The 16,151-nt window shown below is 48.5% G+C and overlaps 1 protein-coding gene across 1 annotated transcript; it reads left to right on the top strand.

Moving 5' to 3' along the window:
• Positions 1-632: 632 nt before the first annotated feature.
• HYOU1 (hypoxia up-regulated 1) lies at positions 633-16,140 on the top strand. The gene is made up of 24 exons (XM_075723416.1): positions 633-705; positions 981-1,074; positions 2,337-2,415; positions 2,745-2,899; positions 3,003-3,079; positions 4,041-4,222; positions 4,827-4,942; positions 5,720-5,903; positions 6,336-6,470; positions 7,374-7,456; positions 7,556-7,688; positions 8,006-8,193; positions 8,474-8,612; positions 8,725-8,785; positions 9,528-9,610; positions 10,226-10,414; positions 10,576-10,775; positions 10,945-11,032; positions 11,656-11,778; positions 12,139-12,272; positions 12,787-12,871; positions 13,353-13,605; positions 14,488-14,571; positions 15,111-16,140. Exons 1-24 carry the CDS (start codon positions 633-635, stop codon positions 15,170-15,172), a joined length of 3,000 nt encoding a protein of 999 aa, XP_075579531.1. The 3' UTR covers positions 15,173-16,140.
• The last annotated feature ends 11 nt before the right edge of the window (positions 16,141-16,151 follow it).

A 16,151-nucleotide genomic window follows, 5' to 3' on the forward strand; every position in this document is an offset into this window, starting at 1 on the left:
GAGGCGGGGCCAGGACCCGGCTTAGCGGCGGGGCCGGGGAAGGGGCGGGGCAGGGCTGTGGCGCGGCTCCTCCCAGCCGCCAGGTGGCACGCCCGCTAAGGAGGCGGGCCGCACGTGGCTCCGTTGCCGCGCGGGTGTACACGCACACGTATGACGCCATCACGCACGCCCCTCGGGGACTGGGGAAGGGGCGTGGTCAGGGGAAGGGGGCGTGGTCCTGGCGGGGAGAGGGCGTGGTCATGGGCGGGGCCGGTTGGCGGCAACGCGCCTTTCAGCCGCCAGGTGGCGCGCGCGTCTAACAAATGGGCCGCACGTGGCGCTGTTGCCCTGCGGCTGCGCGCGCACGCGTACGTATGACGCCACCACGCACGCCCCTCCCGTTGCCCCGCCCCGTCGTTCCCGTCCAATGGGACCGAAGCTCCCGTCGTGCCCGCTTCCGGCTTCCCCCGACGTGGACCAATGGGGGGGCGCGGGCCGCCGGGATTGGCGCACGGGGGGCCCGGCGCTTGGCGGCCGCGCCAATAAGCTGGCGCCGCGTCCGGGCCGGGGGTTGCGCGAGACGCCGGGGCCGCCGCCGCAGAGCAGCGCGTGCCGGGCCGGGCCGGGCCCGAGAGGACGGGCCGGTGGCGAGCATGGCGAGGGTGCTCGGCTGGGTGCTGACCTGGGCCTGGCTGCTTCTCCTCTGCTGCTGCCCGCCCGGTACCGGTACGTGCGGCGCGGGGCCGGTGGCGGCGGCGGGGTCCCGGGCCCTCCGCTCGCCGTGCGAGAGCGGGTGTGCCGGCGCCTCTCGCGGAAGGCCTGGGGGGTGGCGAGCGGCCGGCTGCCCCGCGGCGCGTCGGCATCGTCCTCTCCGGACGGCTTTATTCCCCGCCCCAGGCCGCTCGGTACTGGGAAGAAGTTTGGGCTGTCACTACGTAGTTTCTTACAGGAGAGTTTTTTTGGGTTGTTTTTTTTTTTTTTTTTTCCCTGACGTGCTGCAGAGCCCGTGGCGGTGATGTCGGTGGACGTTGGTAGCGAGTCGATGAAGATCGCCATCGTGAAGCCCGGGGTGCCGATGGAGATCGTCTTGAACAAGTAAGCAGCCGTTCCATAAGCCTGTCCCGATACCGATACCGGAGACATAACGTGGGGGGTGGTCTCGGCTGTTTTGTTGCGGTTCGTAATGTCATTGTAAATGCTGCAAGGAGGCAATGATTTAGGGTAATGAGGGGTCAGTGAATGCCGTCCCCCTGTTGCAAGGGGGACGGGCCCATCCTCTAATTCGGGATTTTCTGACTTGCTTCCTGCCGCAGGTGAGCGGCCTGTGGCTATCGTTCAGGGCATTTTTTAACCTTACCTTAGGGGTGCTTCATTCCACTTTGGGGGCCTTTTAAACAAGGAACTGAAAGCCTGCGTGATTAAGGATACGTTGCGGTTCAAACGCGAAAGGGCATAGCATTGTGTTCTTGCCTGTCCAGTTAAGAAGCCCGCTTTTCAATTCCCTGTTGGGGAACCCAGAGGCGGGTTTGTTTTGCTGCAGCTGTTTGGAACCCATGCTCATTTGTGAAGCAAATAAAGCTCCCCTTTCACTTGGCTGCTGTTGCTGCAGCCCGTCCCCCAGACACTGAATGAAAAATCTGCGGTTGGGAGAGGACATACGGTCAGGAACAGCTTCATTTTCTGGAGTCTAGACTGAGAGATGATAATAAATGGATGCTTCACCCAGCTCCCTGAAACTTGGCAGTCATTGATAGAACGAGGGAACTGTCTCGCCTTGCTCGCTGGTGGAGGAAAGCAGAAATAAAGCAAGTCTTGTCTAAGTACAAAGCAGCACATTCCAGAAAGCTATTTGTGAGCCTTTCTTCTTTGTGACCAGTCATTTTGTTGTAGCCTTATGTTACAGAAGTGATAATGTGTTGTGGAAGTGGGTAGCACTGAGCTTAGTGGACAATTTTAAGCCATTTCCTAGTTACCGTAGTGAAGTACTTACCTTGGTGTGCCAATGCATGAATCGGAGCAGAAACGAGTCCCCTCTTGTGAAGTTCTCTTCCGTTATGGGAAAACAATAATCTGCCTGCCACAACTTCGACTGTGAATTTGAAAGATGTCTGTCTGTGTTTTGGCAAAGCATGTTACTTGTCTGTGTCATGAGGAATGTCAGGAGATGTGAAAGCTCTGAGGGGAGGTGCTGCTATTGCAGCCCTTCAGATGAACTGAGGCTGGCCTTCCTCTCTGTAGGTGGTATCTGAGCATTGCCCCTTAGTCTTTCTGAAATGGAAACAACACCCTTCTTCACTGGGGACTCTGTATTGAACGTTCCTCTGTTTTGACTGGTTTATTCCTCTCTTTCTGCACAGGGAGTCACGAAGGAAAACCCCTGTGGCTGTTTCTTTGAAGGAGAACGAGCGTCTCTTTGGTGATAGTGCACTAGGAATGGTAAGAGCTCTTGTCACCCGTCTGTCGCACCCACTGCAGTTCCTGCACGCAGAATATGTGTTCCCATTGCAGTTCCTGTATGCAGAATATTATGTTCCCACTGCTGGATCCTTCATAATAAATGTCCAAGCTAGGAAGTGTTATTTCTTCTCCTGTACTTCTCGTCTCCTTGGTGCGTTACTGGCTCTCTGTGCTGGCTCTTTGTGTACTGGTCTTGTGCTCCAAACTGTCATAACAAGAGCCGTTCACCGCATAGCTCAGGAGAGGTTTGTTTGACAACAGCCAAGTCGAAGAAATACAGCTGGGTGATGTGCTTTTTCTTTCCGCAGTCCATAAGGACCCCCAAGGTGGCATTCAGATACTTTCAGGATCTGCTGGGTAAGCGTATCGATAACCCCCACGTGGCGCTGTACCGGTCCCGATTCCCAGAGCACGAACTGGTGAAGGATGAGAAAAGGCAGACGGTTGTCTTCAAGCTGTCCCAGTAAGTGGCTGCTGCTGGGTTCCTTGTGGGTGGGACTTTGGCTGCCAGACTTCTACAGCTGACTCTTGTTGCTGTAATTTTCTGTCCTGTCTGTTTCTTGTAGAACGATGCAGTATTCTCCAGAGGAGATGCTGGGGATGATCCTGAACTATTCACGTGGGCTGGCTGAGGAATTTGCAGGTTGGAAGGATTTAGCTGTTTCTTACACTATCTGCGTGTGTGTATATTAGAGGATTTGAGTAGAGACTGAAGGTGTTTGAAACCCACGGCTTTTTAGAAACAGAATGTTGGGTTTCTTCAGCTGTAGGCTGTAAACAAGACTTAGCAGCTATCAAGTTGTCATTTGTTTCTAATACGATGCAAGTGTGGAGGCTTAATCCTATTCTTGGGGGCAGGCACCCCAGATCCCACCCAACCTTGCAGTGAAGGAGCCTTACTGGCAATCTCTGGAGAAAGAGTGAAGTGTTTTCTCGCTCATGTGTGTGAGTAGAGCAGAGGCAGGTTAGTAGGTAACCACCGGGAAAAATGGAAACAGCTCTGTTGAAGTCTGTGTTGTAACTGGTCTGGATGGAGACTTGCTGCTGGAGCTGAACTACAATTAAAGAGCAAGAACTGCCCTCTATTGTGAAACTTCTTAACAGATAAGAGTCTGTCATACATTTTCCATGCCGTATTGCTATAGTGAAATACCACAGTAATGAAAAGTGGGTGAATTTCCTTGGTGTGTTTGACTTGCATCATTACTAGGAGGCTGTGTGTTGTTTGGTTAGTAATATTAAGGTCAGCCCAAACACTTTTTACTCTGGAGGCTGAGCATAATCCAGTGATGAAGTAAGCCTCTGTGAAGATAACGTTTGTTGAAACCTGAGTTTTCAGGTTGAGCACTTGAGAGTATCCTAATGTGTGAAAGAGAGAGATCAGTAGACATGTGGCTTTGCGAGAATCTGCAAAGTGTGCTTGGTTTCAGCAGCACACAGAGAGATTCATCCCTAATGAGCCTGGCTGCTGATGCTGCTTCAGGACTGCATTCTGTACAAGCCTTTACCTTGGATTCCCTGGCTTTGCCGCTGTCACTGCGTTACAGCTAGTCTTTGCACGTGGCTGCACTGATGGAAAAACACATTCCCTGCAACTCTTTCAGAGCAGCCCATCAAGGACGCAGTGATCACTGTTCCTGCCTACTTCAACCAGGCGGAGAGGAGAGCCGTTCTGCACGCCGCTCGCATGGCCGACTTGAAGGTGCTGCAGCTGATCAACGACAACACTGCTGTAGCGTTGAACTATGGAGTTTTTAGGAGGAAAGACATCAATGCTACCGCACAGGTAGGTGCAGTTGAGAGATGTGGAGAGTCCAGTGCAAGTGCCTGCATGTGGGGGAGAAAGTGCTGCAGATAAAATCAAAAGGACTTAACTGTGAGGAAGTGGCCTCTGCTAGTAAACCAATCTTCTCTGGTTTTGTGCGGTCATCAGCAAGAGGACGAGATGAAACCCTATGTGAATACATGATGAAGCCAGAAAGCTTCTGGAGTGAGGGCAGGTGGCTGGGAGTTCCCATTTTGTAAACCTGTGTTTGTTCATCAACCGGGGCGGGGGGGGAAATAACGCTAGCAATTTTCTAAGGTATTGGAAGATTGACTCTGAAATACGTGATTTTCCTGAGGTTGAAGAAACTTTTAAAGAGCAAAGCGTTGTTTTCTGATCTACAAAATGGATTAAAAAAAACCTGTTTCTTGTCCACTTGTGTCAAGCGTGACCCTGAACTCCTCCTGTGTTTGATCAATGTACGAGTCCTGTCTTTACGGTATAAAGCCAGGCTAGGGAGCGGATAGTCTTGGCCTGTATCAGGCTCGGACAGCAGTGGGTTCTTTCCTTATTCATGGGGGATATCCAGGTGTTTCTGCTTCACCGTCCCAGCTTTTCTTTTCAGAATATCATGTTTTACGACATGGGAGCAGGAAGCACCGTTTGTACTATTGTTACGTATCAGACAGTGAAAACTAAGGACTCGGGAACACAACCTCAATTGCAGATCCAGGGCATTGGGTAAGAATTCAACATGAGTTGCACAAAACCCACAGGTCTCAGGAAAGAAACCATTTGTTTCACAGTCTCCTCTAAATGTGGAATTTTGCAGCGAGGCTTCAGCACAGTAGTTTGAATGGCAGAGTGGGAAGCGTTTGGAGTGAGAACGCTCCACTTGGTAATAATTCTGTTGTTGCCTTCTTGTGCAAAAAGTACCTGAGAACTTCCAGGAGCCCAGGAGGCAAACACGTATACTTAATTTGCTTCAGGCTTGCTGGTTTTTTTTATAGTCTCAAGCCATTTTAGCGTAATACCATTTCCTATGGTCTTACAGAAGCAGAACGTGTCAGTTCGAAAAAGCAGAATATTGTTTTAGAGAGGAATGAAAATGCAGTGTGTTTGCCAGATAAGGAGGGGGGTGCTGTGAATTGCCAGCTCAGCAATTTTAACTCCAAAACGTTTATACTGCTGTTTCCAAGAAAATACCTGGGACCTGAGACAGTTATCCTTTGGCTTCTCAGCTGTTCGATGTGCTTGGCATTAAGGCCTTTACCATAAGTATAATGAAGTTTTTCCTGCTCAAAGGCTACTGTGGTGGTGAATCTTTCTTTTCTTTGTTTCATTATAATGTGTTATTTTTGGAACAGCTGCTGTTCTTTTACAGTCAATCACAGCTGGTAGTACTGCAGCTGCTTTTGACCACTTGCTGCTCTGCGTATTTGTGAAGTAATAACATGAAATTTGTTTGTATTTCAACTCAGTTTAAGTTGTTACATCTCTGTCTGTTCTTTTGCTCAGGTTTGACCGTACTCTTGGAGGTTTAGAGATGGAGCTTCGTCTCCGGGACTATTTGGCGAAACTCTTTAATGATCAGCACCCTTCAAAAGACGTCCGAAAGAATCCCCGGGCCATGGCCAAGCTACTGAAGGAGGCCAACCGCCTGAAAACTGTCCTGAGCGCGAATGCTGACCACATGGCGCAGGTCTGACCTTCTGTCACAGGGCTTCTAGCTTTTTTAGGACTGAGGGTGGGGTGGGTTATGGAGAGGTGTGCAGGAACGCTGTCCCTCTGCAGTGTTGGTGTGCTGAAGGGCATCGCTCCTGGTGTTCCAGGGGTGGTGGCACTGGTGGTTCCTCTCAACTTGTGCCCACCAGGTACCACTGGTGATTAAGTGAGCAGAATGGATGAGAGTGTGAATTTCGGTAAATAAACTTGCATCGAGAGAAGTTGTCTGTTACATCCACATTCAATTCTCTTGTCACCTTAGCAATGGCAGGGTTTGGATGAGTGTGGTTGGGTCCCAGGTGTGTTAAGAAAGCTGGAGCTTTTTGCACTCTGGGCAAGTCAGGCAAAGATTTTGCTTGGAGAATACTCCACAAATAATTTCATTCTGGCTGGTTTTTTTCCTGGACAGATTGAGGGGCTACTAGATGACATTGACTTCAAGGCCAAGGTCTCAAGGCAAGAATTTGAGGATTTGTGCTCCGACTTGTTCCAGCGAGTCCCAGGACCTGTGCAGCAGGCTCTGAGCAGCGCAGAGATGAACCTGGTAGGTTTAGGAATGCATTAAGGCGGCAGAAGTTTCTGTGCAGGGAGCTGCTGTTGTGTCACGATCAAAGCATCGGCGATTGTGTTATCAGCACTGCCGAGAGGTACGGATGCCTGCTAGTGTAAGAGAGTGGTGTTGCTGCTGCAGTGAGGTTGCTTTCTGCGGTGTCAAGCAGGAGTCTGTCATGGCTCCCTGCGCTATGCACCAGAAACAAAGGACTTGGAAGAGGCGTTTGTTTAAAAACCTTTACTCTTGGGCTGGAGGTTTGAAACAGTGATCCTTCCTTTTTTTGTCTCGGATGCTGGTTCTGGTCTCTCTTCTGAAGTTTTATCTCAAAGGGCCCAGAAACAGAGTTATTGCTGTTCAGGCTTCTCCTTTGAGCGCTCCCTTTAGAAGCCCTGTTGCGGACTGCCATTGGACCAAACACGATACAGTCCTTTGGAGAGATTTACTGCCTTGTTAAATGCTCACTTTCCAGGGTGTCAGGACTCTCTTGAGCATCTTTTGGCTCTGGCATTCAATGCAAGACACTGAGTCACCTCTTGGAGTCCGGGTTTCTGTCTGTTCTGGTCCATCTTGCTGTCTGAGTCGCTGGCTCCTCTGGTATTAAACTGTAGTCCGTCTAACTTTGAAGAGAGTCCCACATTTCAGGTGACTTGAAGCAGCAGTCACATTGTCCCTGTTTGGCAGACCTGACTCCAGGTTCCTCATGTCGGCATGGCTTGTGTTAGCCTGTCTGAGCTCTGTCGGGCGCTGAGGTGCACTGGGACGGCAGGACGTAGCGTGGGTGTTCTCAGAGCACCACATCGGTGCGTGGTGACGGGGGAAGGAGCGTGAGGAAGCCCTGAACTTAGCTTTCCAAAATTGCTTTCTCAAGACAAGGTGACTGTTTCCAATCCCTAGGATGGAATTGACCAGGTGATTCTAGTTGGCGGTGCCACACGGGTCCCCAAAGTGCAGGAGGTTTTGCTGAAAGCTGTGGGCAAGTGAGTATGTGAGGCCCCCTTCTAGTCTGTCTCCTATTGACAAGTTGCTGTTCGTGGCAGCAGCTGCAAAGCTGACGTCTGTTGCTTTTCACTTCATAGAGAAGAACTGGGCAAGAACATCAATGCCGATGAGGCTGCTGCTATGGGTGCAGTCTACCAGGCAGCTGCTCTGAGCAAAGCCTTTAAGGTGAAGCCTTTTGTTGTTCGGGATGCCGCTGTGTTTCCTATCCAGGTAACCCTTGGCTTTCTTTTTGTGCAAGGTTGGGGTAAATGGGGCTGTGCTGGGAGAAATGTTCCAGGTGATCTGCCGGATTCCTTTGAGTGAGGAACTTAGGGAGATCTTTCTGCTAATCTAACGAAGGCAGAAGAAAGTTGTAGGAGCACTCTATCCAAGAAGCCAGGTGTATAGAAACATCTGTTGAGAAATACTTGCTTGTCCCCCAACTTTTGCGTGAGGTAGAGCAGCCAAATGCTGCGGAAACCTCTGACGTAAGGTGCCGTAAGAGGAAGTTTGCAGTTGCTGAGTCACATTTTCTGTTTGCGATGCAGGTGGAGTTCACTCGTGAAGTTGAGGAGGAGGATAAATCTAAGAGTTTAAAGCATAACAAGAGGATTTTGTTCCAGCGCATGGCCCCCTATCCACAGCGCAAAGTTATCACTTTCAACCGCTACACAGATGACTTTGAGTTCTATGTCAACTATGGAGATCTGTCTTTCCTGAACCAGGATGACATGCGGTGAGTCAAGGCAAGCGTCTGAGCAGGCAGCTCCACGGCAGTGCAATATGTCTAGCTGGAAAATGTTATTGGCAGGCAGGCCTGTGAGTCTGACTGGCCACCAGCGCATATTTGCAGATCTGTTCTCAGAGTCGTATGCGCTTTAGCAAACCGAACCGTGCTGGTTCCTTGCTTTGTGCGGTTGTCCATCGCTGCAAACGTGAGCATGAGAAGTGGTTAGCTGTTCTGCAGCACAGTTATGTTAAGTTTTTTTTCTCTGCTTTTGTCTCTGTGTCATCAGGGTTTTTGGTTCTCTCAATCTCACTACCGTGAGGCTAAAGGGAGTGGGGGACAGTTTCAAGAAGCACTCAGATTATGAATCCAAAGGCATCAAAGCTCACTTCAATATGGATGAGAGCGGAGTACTAAGTCTTGACCGGGTAAGCACCACCCTGTTGTGAGGCTTGTCAGCCTAAGTATTTTCCAGTCCTGTCCCTCTCTCTGGTGTTGACAGTCCGTGCTTAAAACTAATTCTGTGCTCCCCTCTCCAAGGTGGAATCAGTGTTTGAGACCTTGGTGGAAGACAAGCTGGAGGAGGAGTCAACGCTGACAAGTAAATACCGAACTTTGATTTTCATACTGGCTGTTGCGTTTTACCTACAGTAGCTAGGATAACTAAAGCATATCATCGCTTTCAGTGGAGCAAGCACCATGGTTTTTGGGACGTAGAAATTAAATGGTTAGCCATAGCCTCTGATTGTGTATACAGCTCCAGATACCTGAAGGCCTTTGCAAGCGGCTTCTGGGTGCTGCCAGCAGCTCTGAAATGTCATATGCTCCTAAGGTGACTATGGCATGCATTGCAACTTGAAAAATACGAGTAGTTTCCTCTGTTCAGCCACAGCTGCTAATTTCAGGAGGTCTGTCCTGAAGTGAATCCCTGTATCCACAGCCCTGCAGTGTTCTCCCTTCTTGTTGTCTGGGTTGTGATGCCCTGATCCCTGCTTTACACTGCTCAGCTTTTTAGAGCACAGACTTCCTTGTAGAGAGGACTTGGAAATCCGCATGTTTGGAGGCAAAGGGGAGAGGCAGGGATGGCTAATGCAGCCACAGGTTGAAGCTTGAAGCTTTTTAGTGGAAGTTACAAATTTCAGGTCATAATCCAGCAGAGGTAGAGGCCCCGCTTGTCTGTGCATGCAAAACCACAAAGTGAGGTCAGGGAAGGATGGTTTTCTGGAGTGTGTGTAGCCCCCTGGTGATCATTATGGTTGTGAGGGGAAGAACTGAGCGCTGAACGTGACTTTCTTCCTCCTTTGGATACACAATATTCTGGATTTTTTGTCTCCCATCGACAGAACTTGGAAACACCATCTCAAGTCTGTTTGGGGGTGGTGGCCCTACGCCAGAGACTGGAGAGAACCTGACAGACTCGGTTCAGGTGAGCCCCAAGGGTGACTGCTAGCGGGAGGGAGCCCCTGGGTCTTGCTGTGGCCGCTAAAGAGGCAGCGATTTACGTGAGCAGAGCTAAAGGTGTCTGGCAGCATGTCAGGATTTTAAATATTTTCAGAAAGCGCTATATTCACCTTGAGTTTCATGTGGCATGCGTTTAAAGAAACTTGTGATCTTTTGCTCTCAAGTCCAGCAGTGGTGGACTGATGTCACAGGACTTGTTTCTGGGGAAGTCTCTCGTTTCTAAATTGTCCTGGTGCTCTATGGATAGGCTTCTGCCTGGGTGTTGTCTGTGCAAGTGTCTAGCAGGCTCCTTGCTTTCTCCTGGGCCATATAGGCACAGCTGCCGTTATGCTAGCAGTAGTGATTAAGTTTCCTTCCAGTGAGACGAAAGCTCCTTGTCACAGAGTCGTGTCCTGCACTGAAGTGACTCTTAATATTCTAGCTCAGCACAGTCCCTTGCTAATGGCTGCTGTCACTGTGAGTGCTGGTTCTCGTCCGTATGTTTTTAGCAGAGAATTGTCTGTTCTGTGAAACATTTGCATGGAATTTCTGCATTAAAAACACCGTGTTGGTTTCCCCTTTACTTGCCTGTGATGACCAGGAAGAAGAAGAGAGCCTAGCAGAAACAGGTAAAGAGGAGCAGGGGGAGAAACAAGACCAGAGAAGTAGTGCAGAAGATGCCGGTGAAGAGCAGGGAGAAGAGAAACAGCAGTCTCCAGGACAGGCAGAAACTGCCCCTCCAAAAGCAGAGTCACAGAAAAAGGAAGGCAGCGAGAAATTAGTGTCTCAGGTGAGCATCAGACTGAAGGAATGGGACTGTGTTTTCAGTGTCTGAGAAGTGGAATTTCCTCAGTTGAATTCTTCTTTCCCTGTTAGTGCCCTGCCTTGGAAAAAAGTTGCAAAATCTGCAAATCTGTTCCCTTGCCTGAGAACGTACTTTATTTGTTACAGGATCCCAAAGAAAGTAGAGAAAATGCGAAAGAGGAGGAACTGTCCAAAAGTTCCAGTGACAGCACAGTTACCAAAACAGAGGAGGAGAAGAAGATCAAAGCACCCAAGAAGCAGAAGCTTGTCCACGAGATCACCATGGAAGTGGATGTAAATGATGTGCCTGACCCGCTGGAGGATGAACTAAAGAGCTCAATGAAAAAGTATGTTTGAAATGGCTCTGCTAGGTTAAAGCTTTAAGTAAAGGTAGTGAATTGCTTTGGAACAGCGATAGCTCATGTAGCACTGCTGTTGTCAGAAGCCGATTTATTTGATGTGGTGCTCGTCTAAAGGCACTTGCTACCTTTGATTTCTGTTCTCTTTGCACGTTAGACTCCAAGACTTGACAGTCAGAGATCTAGAGAAACAGGAAAGAGAAAAATCAGCCAACAGCTTGGAGTCATTCATCTTTGAGACCCAGGTAAGAGAGGGGTATAAAGAAATGAGAATTCCTGGAGAGCAGGCAGAAGTGTCTTACCCAGCTTGGCTGATCTGAATGCGGGGGAGTCGTTTGAGCTGGGGGAAGCTGATTTGAAGAGCCCAACTTTTGCCTTTCAGTCAGTTTTTCTGCTACCATCAGGCTTCCCAAGCCCATCTGGACTTGGGAGGTTTCCTTGACACAAAATGAATGTTTTCCTTCAGCGTGGCTAATGCATTACCGGTTTCCGGTGTCCCTTATGTGCACTTACCTGTGTGTTTTGGAACAATTGCACTCGGGCTGTAAAGGAGCTACAGCTTCTCAAGATCTGTTGTGCAGAAGAGGCAACTAATGTTAAGTGTGTGTGAAATTAATGGTTGTCGCAGCTTTACCATCATAGACCTGGTGTGCGCGTGTGTCTATATACCTGGTGCGTTGCCATCCTGCTCCTGGTAATGCTGGGAGCAAGAGCTCAGATTTGGGAGGGTTGCATGAGAATCTCCTGGCCAGTGCAGGCGGCACCCCAGGAGTTTACAGTCCAGCCCAGTTGCAAGTGGGCGACCTGGTTGTTTTATGCTTCCACGCTTGGTGGTATTTGACGGGAGTGCTTGCTTTGTTCTTTTCAGGACAAGCTTTACCAAGAGGAGTATCAGTTTGTCTCAACAGAGGAGCAAAGAGAAGAAATTTCCAGAAAGCTTAGCGAGGCATCCAGTTGGATGGAGGAGGAGGGCTATGCAGCCACAACTAAGGTATTGCTGCGTGTAGTCAGGATGCCAGTCTGCTATCGCTGACATGGAAATGACCACACAGGCTGACAGAGTATTGATCCATCTTGATCCTGTAATCTGGTTCTTGAAAGCTTCTTGCTTCCTCAGTGCGTTATGCACAGAACAAAATACGAAGTTCTTCCAGCCACGGGTGCGTCTTCAACAGCTTCCGCAGTAACCTGTTGATTCCACATCAGGCTTAGTCACGTGGCTCTCTTTACTGTATGGAAATAATATATTTGATAGAGAGAACGACAAAAACTGCAGTTTTAACTTCTGAGGTTTATAATGTTAGACAGTGGGCAAACTAATTGTCTCCTTTTCCCTCTCCCCCATTTGCAGGAGCTGAAAGACAAGCTTTCAGAGCTGAAAAAGCTTTGTAGGAACCTCTTCTTCCGTGTCGAGGAAAGGAGGAAGTGGCCGGAACGCCTGGCTGCCCTGGAAAGTCTGCTCAACCACTCAACCATCTTTCTCAAGTAAGAGCAAGCTGTTGGGAAGAAGAGTCATGCAGCTGGTAATGTAAGAGGTGCCAGCAGAATATGACCAGATCAAATGTGTTCTGGAAGTCACTAGCACTTCTCAAGAAAAGATGATCAAAACCCTGCTTGCTAGTGCTGAGTTCTGCAGAACTCACTAACAGAAGCGTGCCAGCTCCGTTTAAACTGGGGGGACAGGAAGTGTCCATCGCTGTATGAACCATGTGCAAGCGGATTTTTCCCTCTTGATCCTATGGCCTCAGCTCTTTCCGTCTAACCTGTTTTTCTGATCTGGTGATAGCTGCATTTGCTGGCTCTGTATTCCATTCTTAGCATCCAGAGATTGATTTAGTACTCTGTTTCCTGTAGATGCGAGACACACATAAATGTAAAATGTACTAATTGGTATGTGCAGTGGCTAGTTGTTATTATGATTACTGGAGCTGTAAACACTGAGCTGCCAAGGTGCAATCTGTTTATTTTAACAGAAATAAACTTTCTTCTTATCTTTAAGGGGAGCCCGAATGATTCCAGAGTCTGACCAGATATTCACAGAAGTGGAACTGAGTACGCTGGAAAAAGCCATCAATGAAACAACGGTAATAAAGGCTCGAATGATTCTGGGGGAGGGCGGGGGTGGCAGTTTGGGTTGTATTTCCTGTCTGAAGTAACAGGTTATGTACTTTGACTCAAGGTCATGGAATAGAGCGTGTGTGTCTTGTTCCCAAGCCACCAGCGAACCTCTTCTGTGTTTCAGCGTTTTCTAATGCCCAGCTTGACCCCAGACTGCTTTGGGGGGATATGGTTCTTGTGTTGTGGGCGGACAGTTGTCTCTAGGAGTGGAGGTGTAGCCCAGTAACCTGGCCGCAGTTTTTAAAAGTGGATGCTGGGTTTTGGGGGTTCTGTTTCTTCATTTTGCATATGTCTGGGTAACAAAGAAGCTGGTGGAAAGGTAACAGGGAGCAGCATTATCCTGAGTAAATTAGAAGGCCCAGGAGTGGTGGCTTTGAAATACTGATGTACAGTGGTTCCTGGAACCAAAGAGCATCCGAAAAGCACCTCTTCTTTCCTATCCCACAGATCTGGAAAAATGAGACAGTGGCTGAACAGAACAAGCTCTCTCCTACTGAGAAACCCATCCTGCTGTCCAAAGATATAGAGCTAAAGATAGCAGCCCTGGACAGGGAAGTGCAGTATCTTCTGAATAAGGCCAAGTTTGCAAAACCCAAACCCAAAAAGGAGAACACCACCACAAAAACCGATTCAGGCAAGAATGCTACAGCAACCTCTGAGACTGAGAACACTATCCCTCCCACGGAGGGGAAACAAGAAGGTAAGGAGCGGGTGGGGAGCGTGTATATAACTTCTAGTATATAATTACCATGTGTAATGCACTCATAGCTCTCTGCCTTGAGTGAAAGGCAGCTAAATAAGTGAAGACAGTAATTAACGGTAGGATCAAATGATCCTCCTCTTAGTTTTCAAAGACAGTGGGGAAAATCTAGGTGTGGTGGTGTCCTTTTCCCCCCACCATTTTTTCGGGTGTTGGGTTTGTTTTCTTTTTTTTTTTTCTGTGAAGGGACAGAAAGTATTTATAAACTTCCTAGGATGGTTAGTCAAGTGTCTGGCTGGTTGCCTTGCAAGAAAGATAAGCCATCAATTCCATTCTGTGTGTCCAGAGTAAGTATTCAGGGTCATGGCCTATGTCAAGGAACAGAATGAGCTGTTGATGAGAAAGGTTGGTGGCTTAGGTGGACCCCAGGAGGAAAAGAAAAAAAAAAAAAAAATCTCTTGGGACACTAAGACTTGCGGTTTTCTGAACTCTTTAAGATCCTCAGGTTCTGAGTGCCGTGGTCCTTTTAAATCTAGACTGCTGTTTGTCAGCAGAGTTCCCTGCCACTTCCTCTGGCCTGAGTAAGAGATGCTGCTTATAGTCACAGCTCCAAAGATGACTTGCCTGTGCAACCTGTGCAATCTCCAGAGCTCCTAGGGACATAAAGCCTGGCAGACAGAGGCAGTGAGAAATCAGGAGCGGTTCTGTGATGCTTCTGAGTGTTACAGAGATCCACTGTGAGACTGAATTGCCACAGTCCTGCTGAGGCACCACAGCTGGCTTGTTTGTAAACCTTGCTGCTAGTCATCTCATGTCCCTGCACCTAATCACCTAGGTGTTCTCCCCTAATTTTTGCGCTGTTTCTTTCTGCTTTAAATGTAGACAAACCTGAGGATATTGGTCCAGCCAAGGAACCGCCTACAGCTGAGAAAGTAGCAACAGATGATGAGCCTGGATCAGACTCTGGTGGGTAAACGTTTGACTAACAGTCTGGAACTTGGTAGCTACAAGCGCAAGCTGTCCGTGTGCTTCCTTCCATCTTTTTAGCTGTAGGAGAATGGTAGAACCCCCTATAGCGAAGCAATTGTTAATTCCGTAAAGAGGAAGACACAAATTTTGGTTCCTCGCTGTTCCTACGTTTTCATTGTTCAGTGTGAAGTTATAACGTACCACTGCTGCCTGCCTTGGCAGCTGCTTTATGCGGCCTGCCTTGGTCATGACAGTTTATAGCCAGTCTGTAAGCCTGTCTTTGTTAAAGAGATGATGTGCAGGTGTGTGTCTGCTCTGCCAGTCCTGTTGTGAGGACAGCAATGTTCAGCAGGTGGAGAGCAGTAATGTCTTGAGCTCTTTGGTGCCGAGGATCAGTCCTCAAAGCATTCCCCTGACTTCTGTACCACAGACTGAGAGTTTGGTGGAATACTTAATGCATGTCAGTGACTTTGAGCGCTGCTTTGTATGCTGTAAAAACTGTTGCAGTATGTAACTGAGTCTACTTCATTACGCAGGGTCCAAAAAAGAGAAGAAGACAGAAGCTGGAGGAGAAAGCAGGAAAAACGATGAGTTATAACACCCCTGAAATCCCACTAGTGTCAACATCTATTTATTTCATGGTTACTTTCTTGATTTTATAATGGACCTGGTTTAGTCATGATGTAAATGGAACACAACAAACAGTGACAACAAAATGGGATAGAGATGTAAATTTTTATTTTTTCTTTCTGGGGATTTTGCCGCTACTAACTTAGTGAATTGTTTTTTGTTTTTCTTACGTGTTTAAAGGTGGCAGTTTGCCCACCAAGAATTGTCTCTCTTTTGGTACAGAAGTCACCAAAGTGACTTTTCTGTGGAGAAAAAGCAGTAGAGAAACATCTTAAGCTTTAGGAAGTAACTTCGAACATAAACTGTGCCACACCTCCTCTGGTGAAGATAAATGGGATTGATGCAGAAGCGTACGTAGCTGAGATGGTGGTGTCTTTGCGTACGAGGCCCTAGCTTAAAGAAATTGTGTGGTTTCAGCTGACGGGAGCTGTGTTCTCATTTGGATTCGTGGGATGGTGGAACGGAATTGGGGAGGCGGACAGTGTCTATTTTCCATAGACTGTTGTTAAGCCCACCTCTATCCCTGCTCTGTAGCAGAGTCTGAAAACGGTGAATTGAGACTTGACAAAAAGATTGTGTTTATAGTTTACTATAAAATGAAAAGCTCGGAAACGGCAACGCTGAATGCGAAGGCGCCCGAAAGAAGAAAGGTGTTAGTGCTTCTTGTAGGCAGAACAACCACCGGTGACGGACTGCAGAGGAGGTAGGGGGTGAGGCAGAAACCAAACTGGCAGAGTTAATCGTAACTATCCTCCTTCCTCTGTATCTTGTGTCCTCGGCCTGGCTTCATCGTGACGCTCCGTGTCCTTGGCCGCGGCCTCCTGGCCCCTCGGTGCTGCAATACACGAGTGGAGTCTGCGATCGACTCGTGCGGACGCCCGTGAATGTGCATCTGCTGTCGTGCTCCATTTTTTGGCCTCTTCAACCAAAAATAAAAAAGACACTTC

This window comes from Pelecanus crispus, chromosome 19, assembly GCF_030463565.1.
Source record: "Pelecanus crispus isolate bPelCri1 chromosome 19, bPelCri1.pri, whole genome shotgun sequence".
Classification (NCBI taxonomy): Eukaryota; Metazoa; Chordata; class Aves; order Pelecaniformes; family Pelecanidae; genus Pelecanus; species Pelecanus crispus.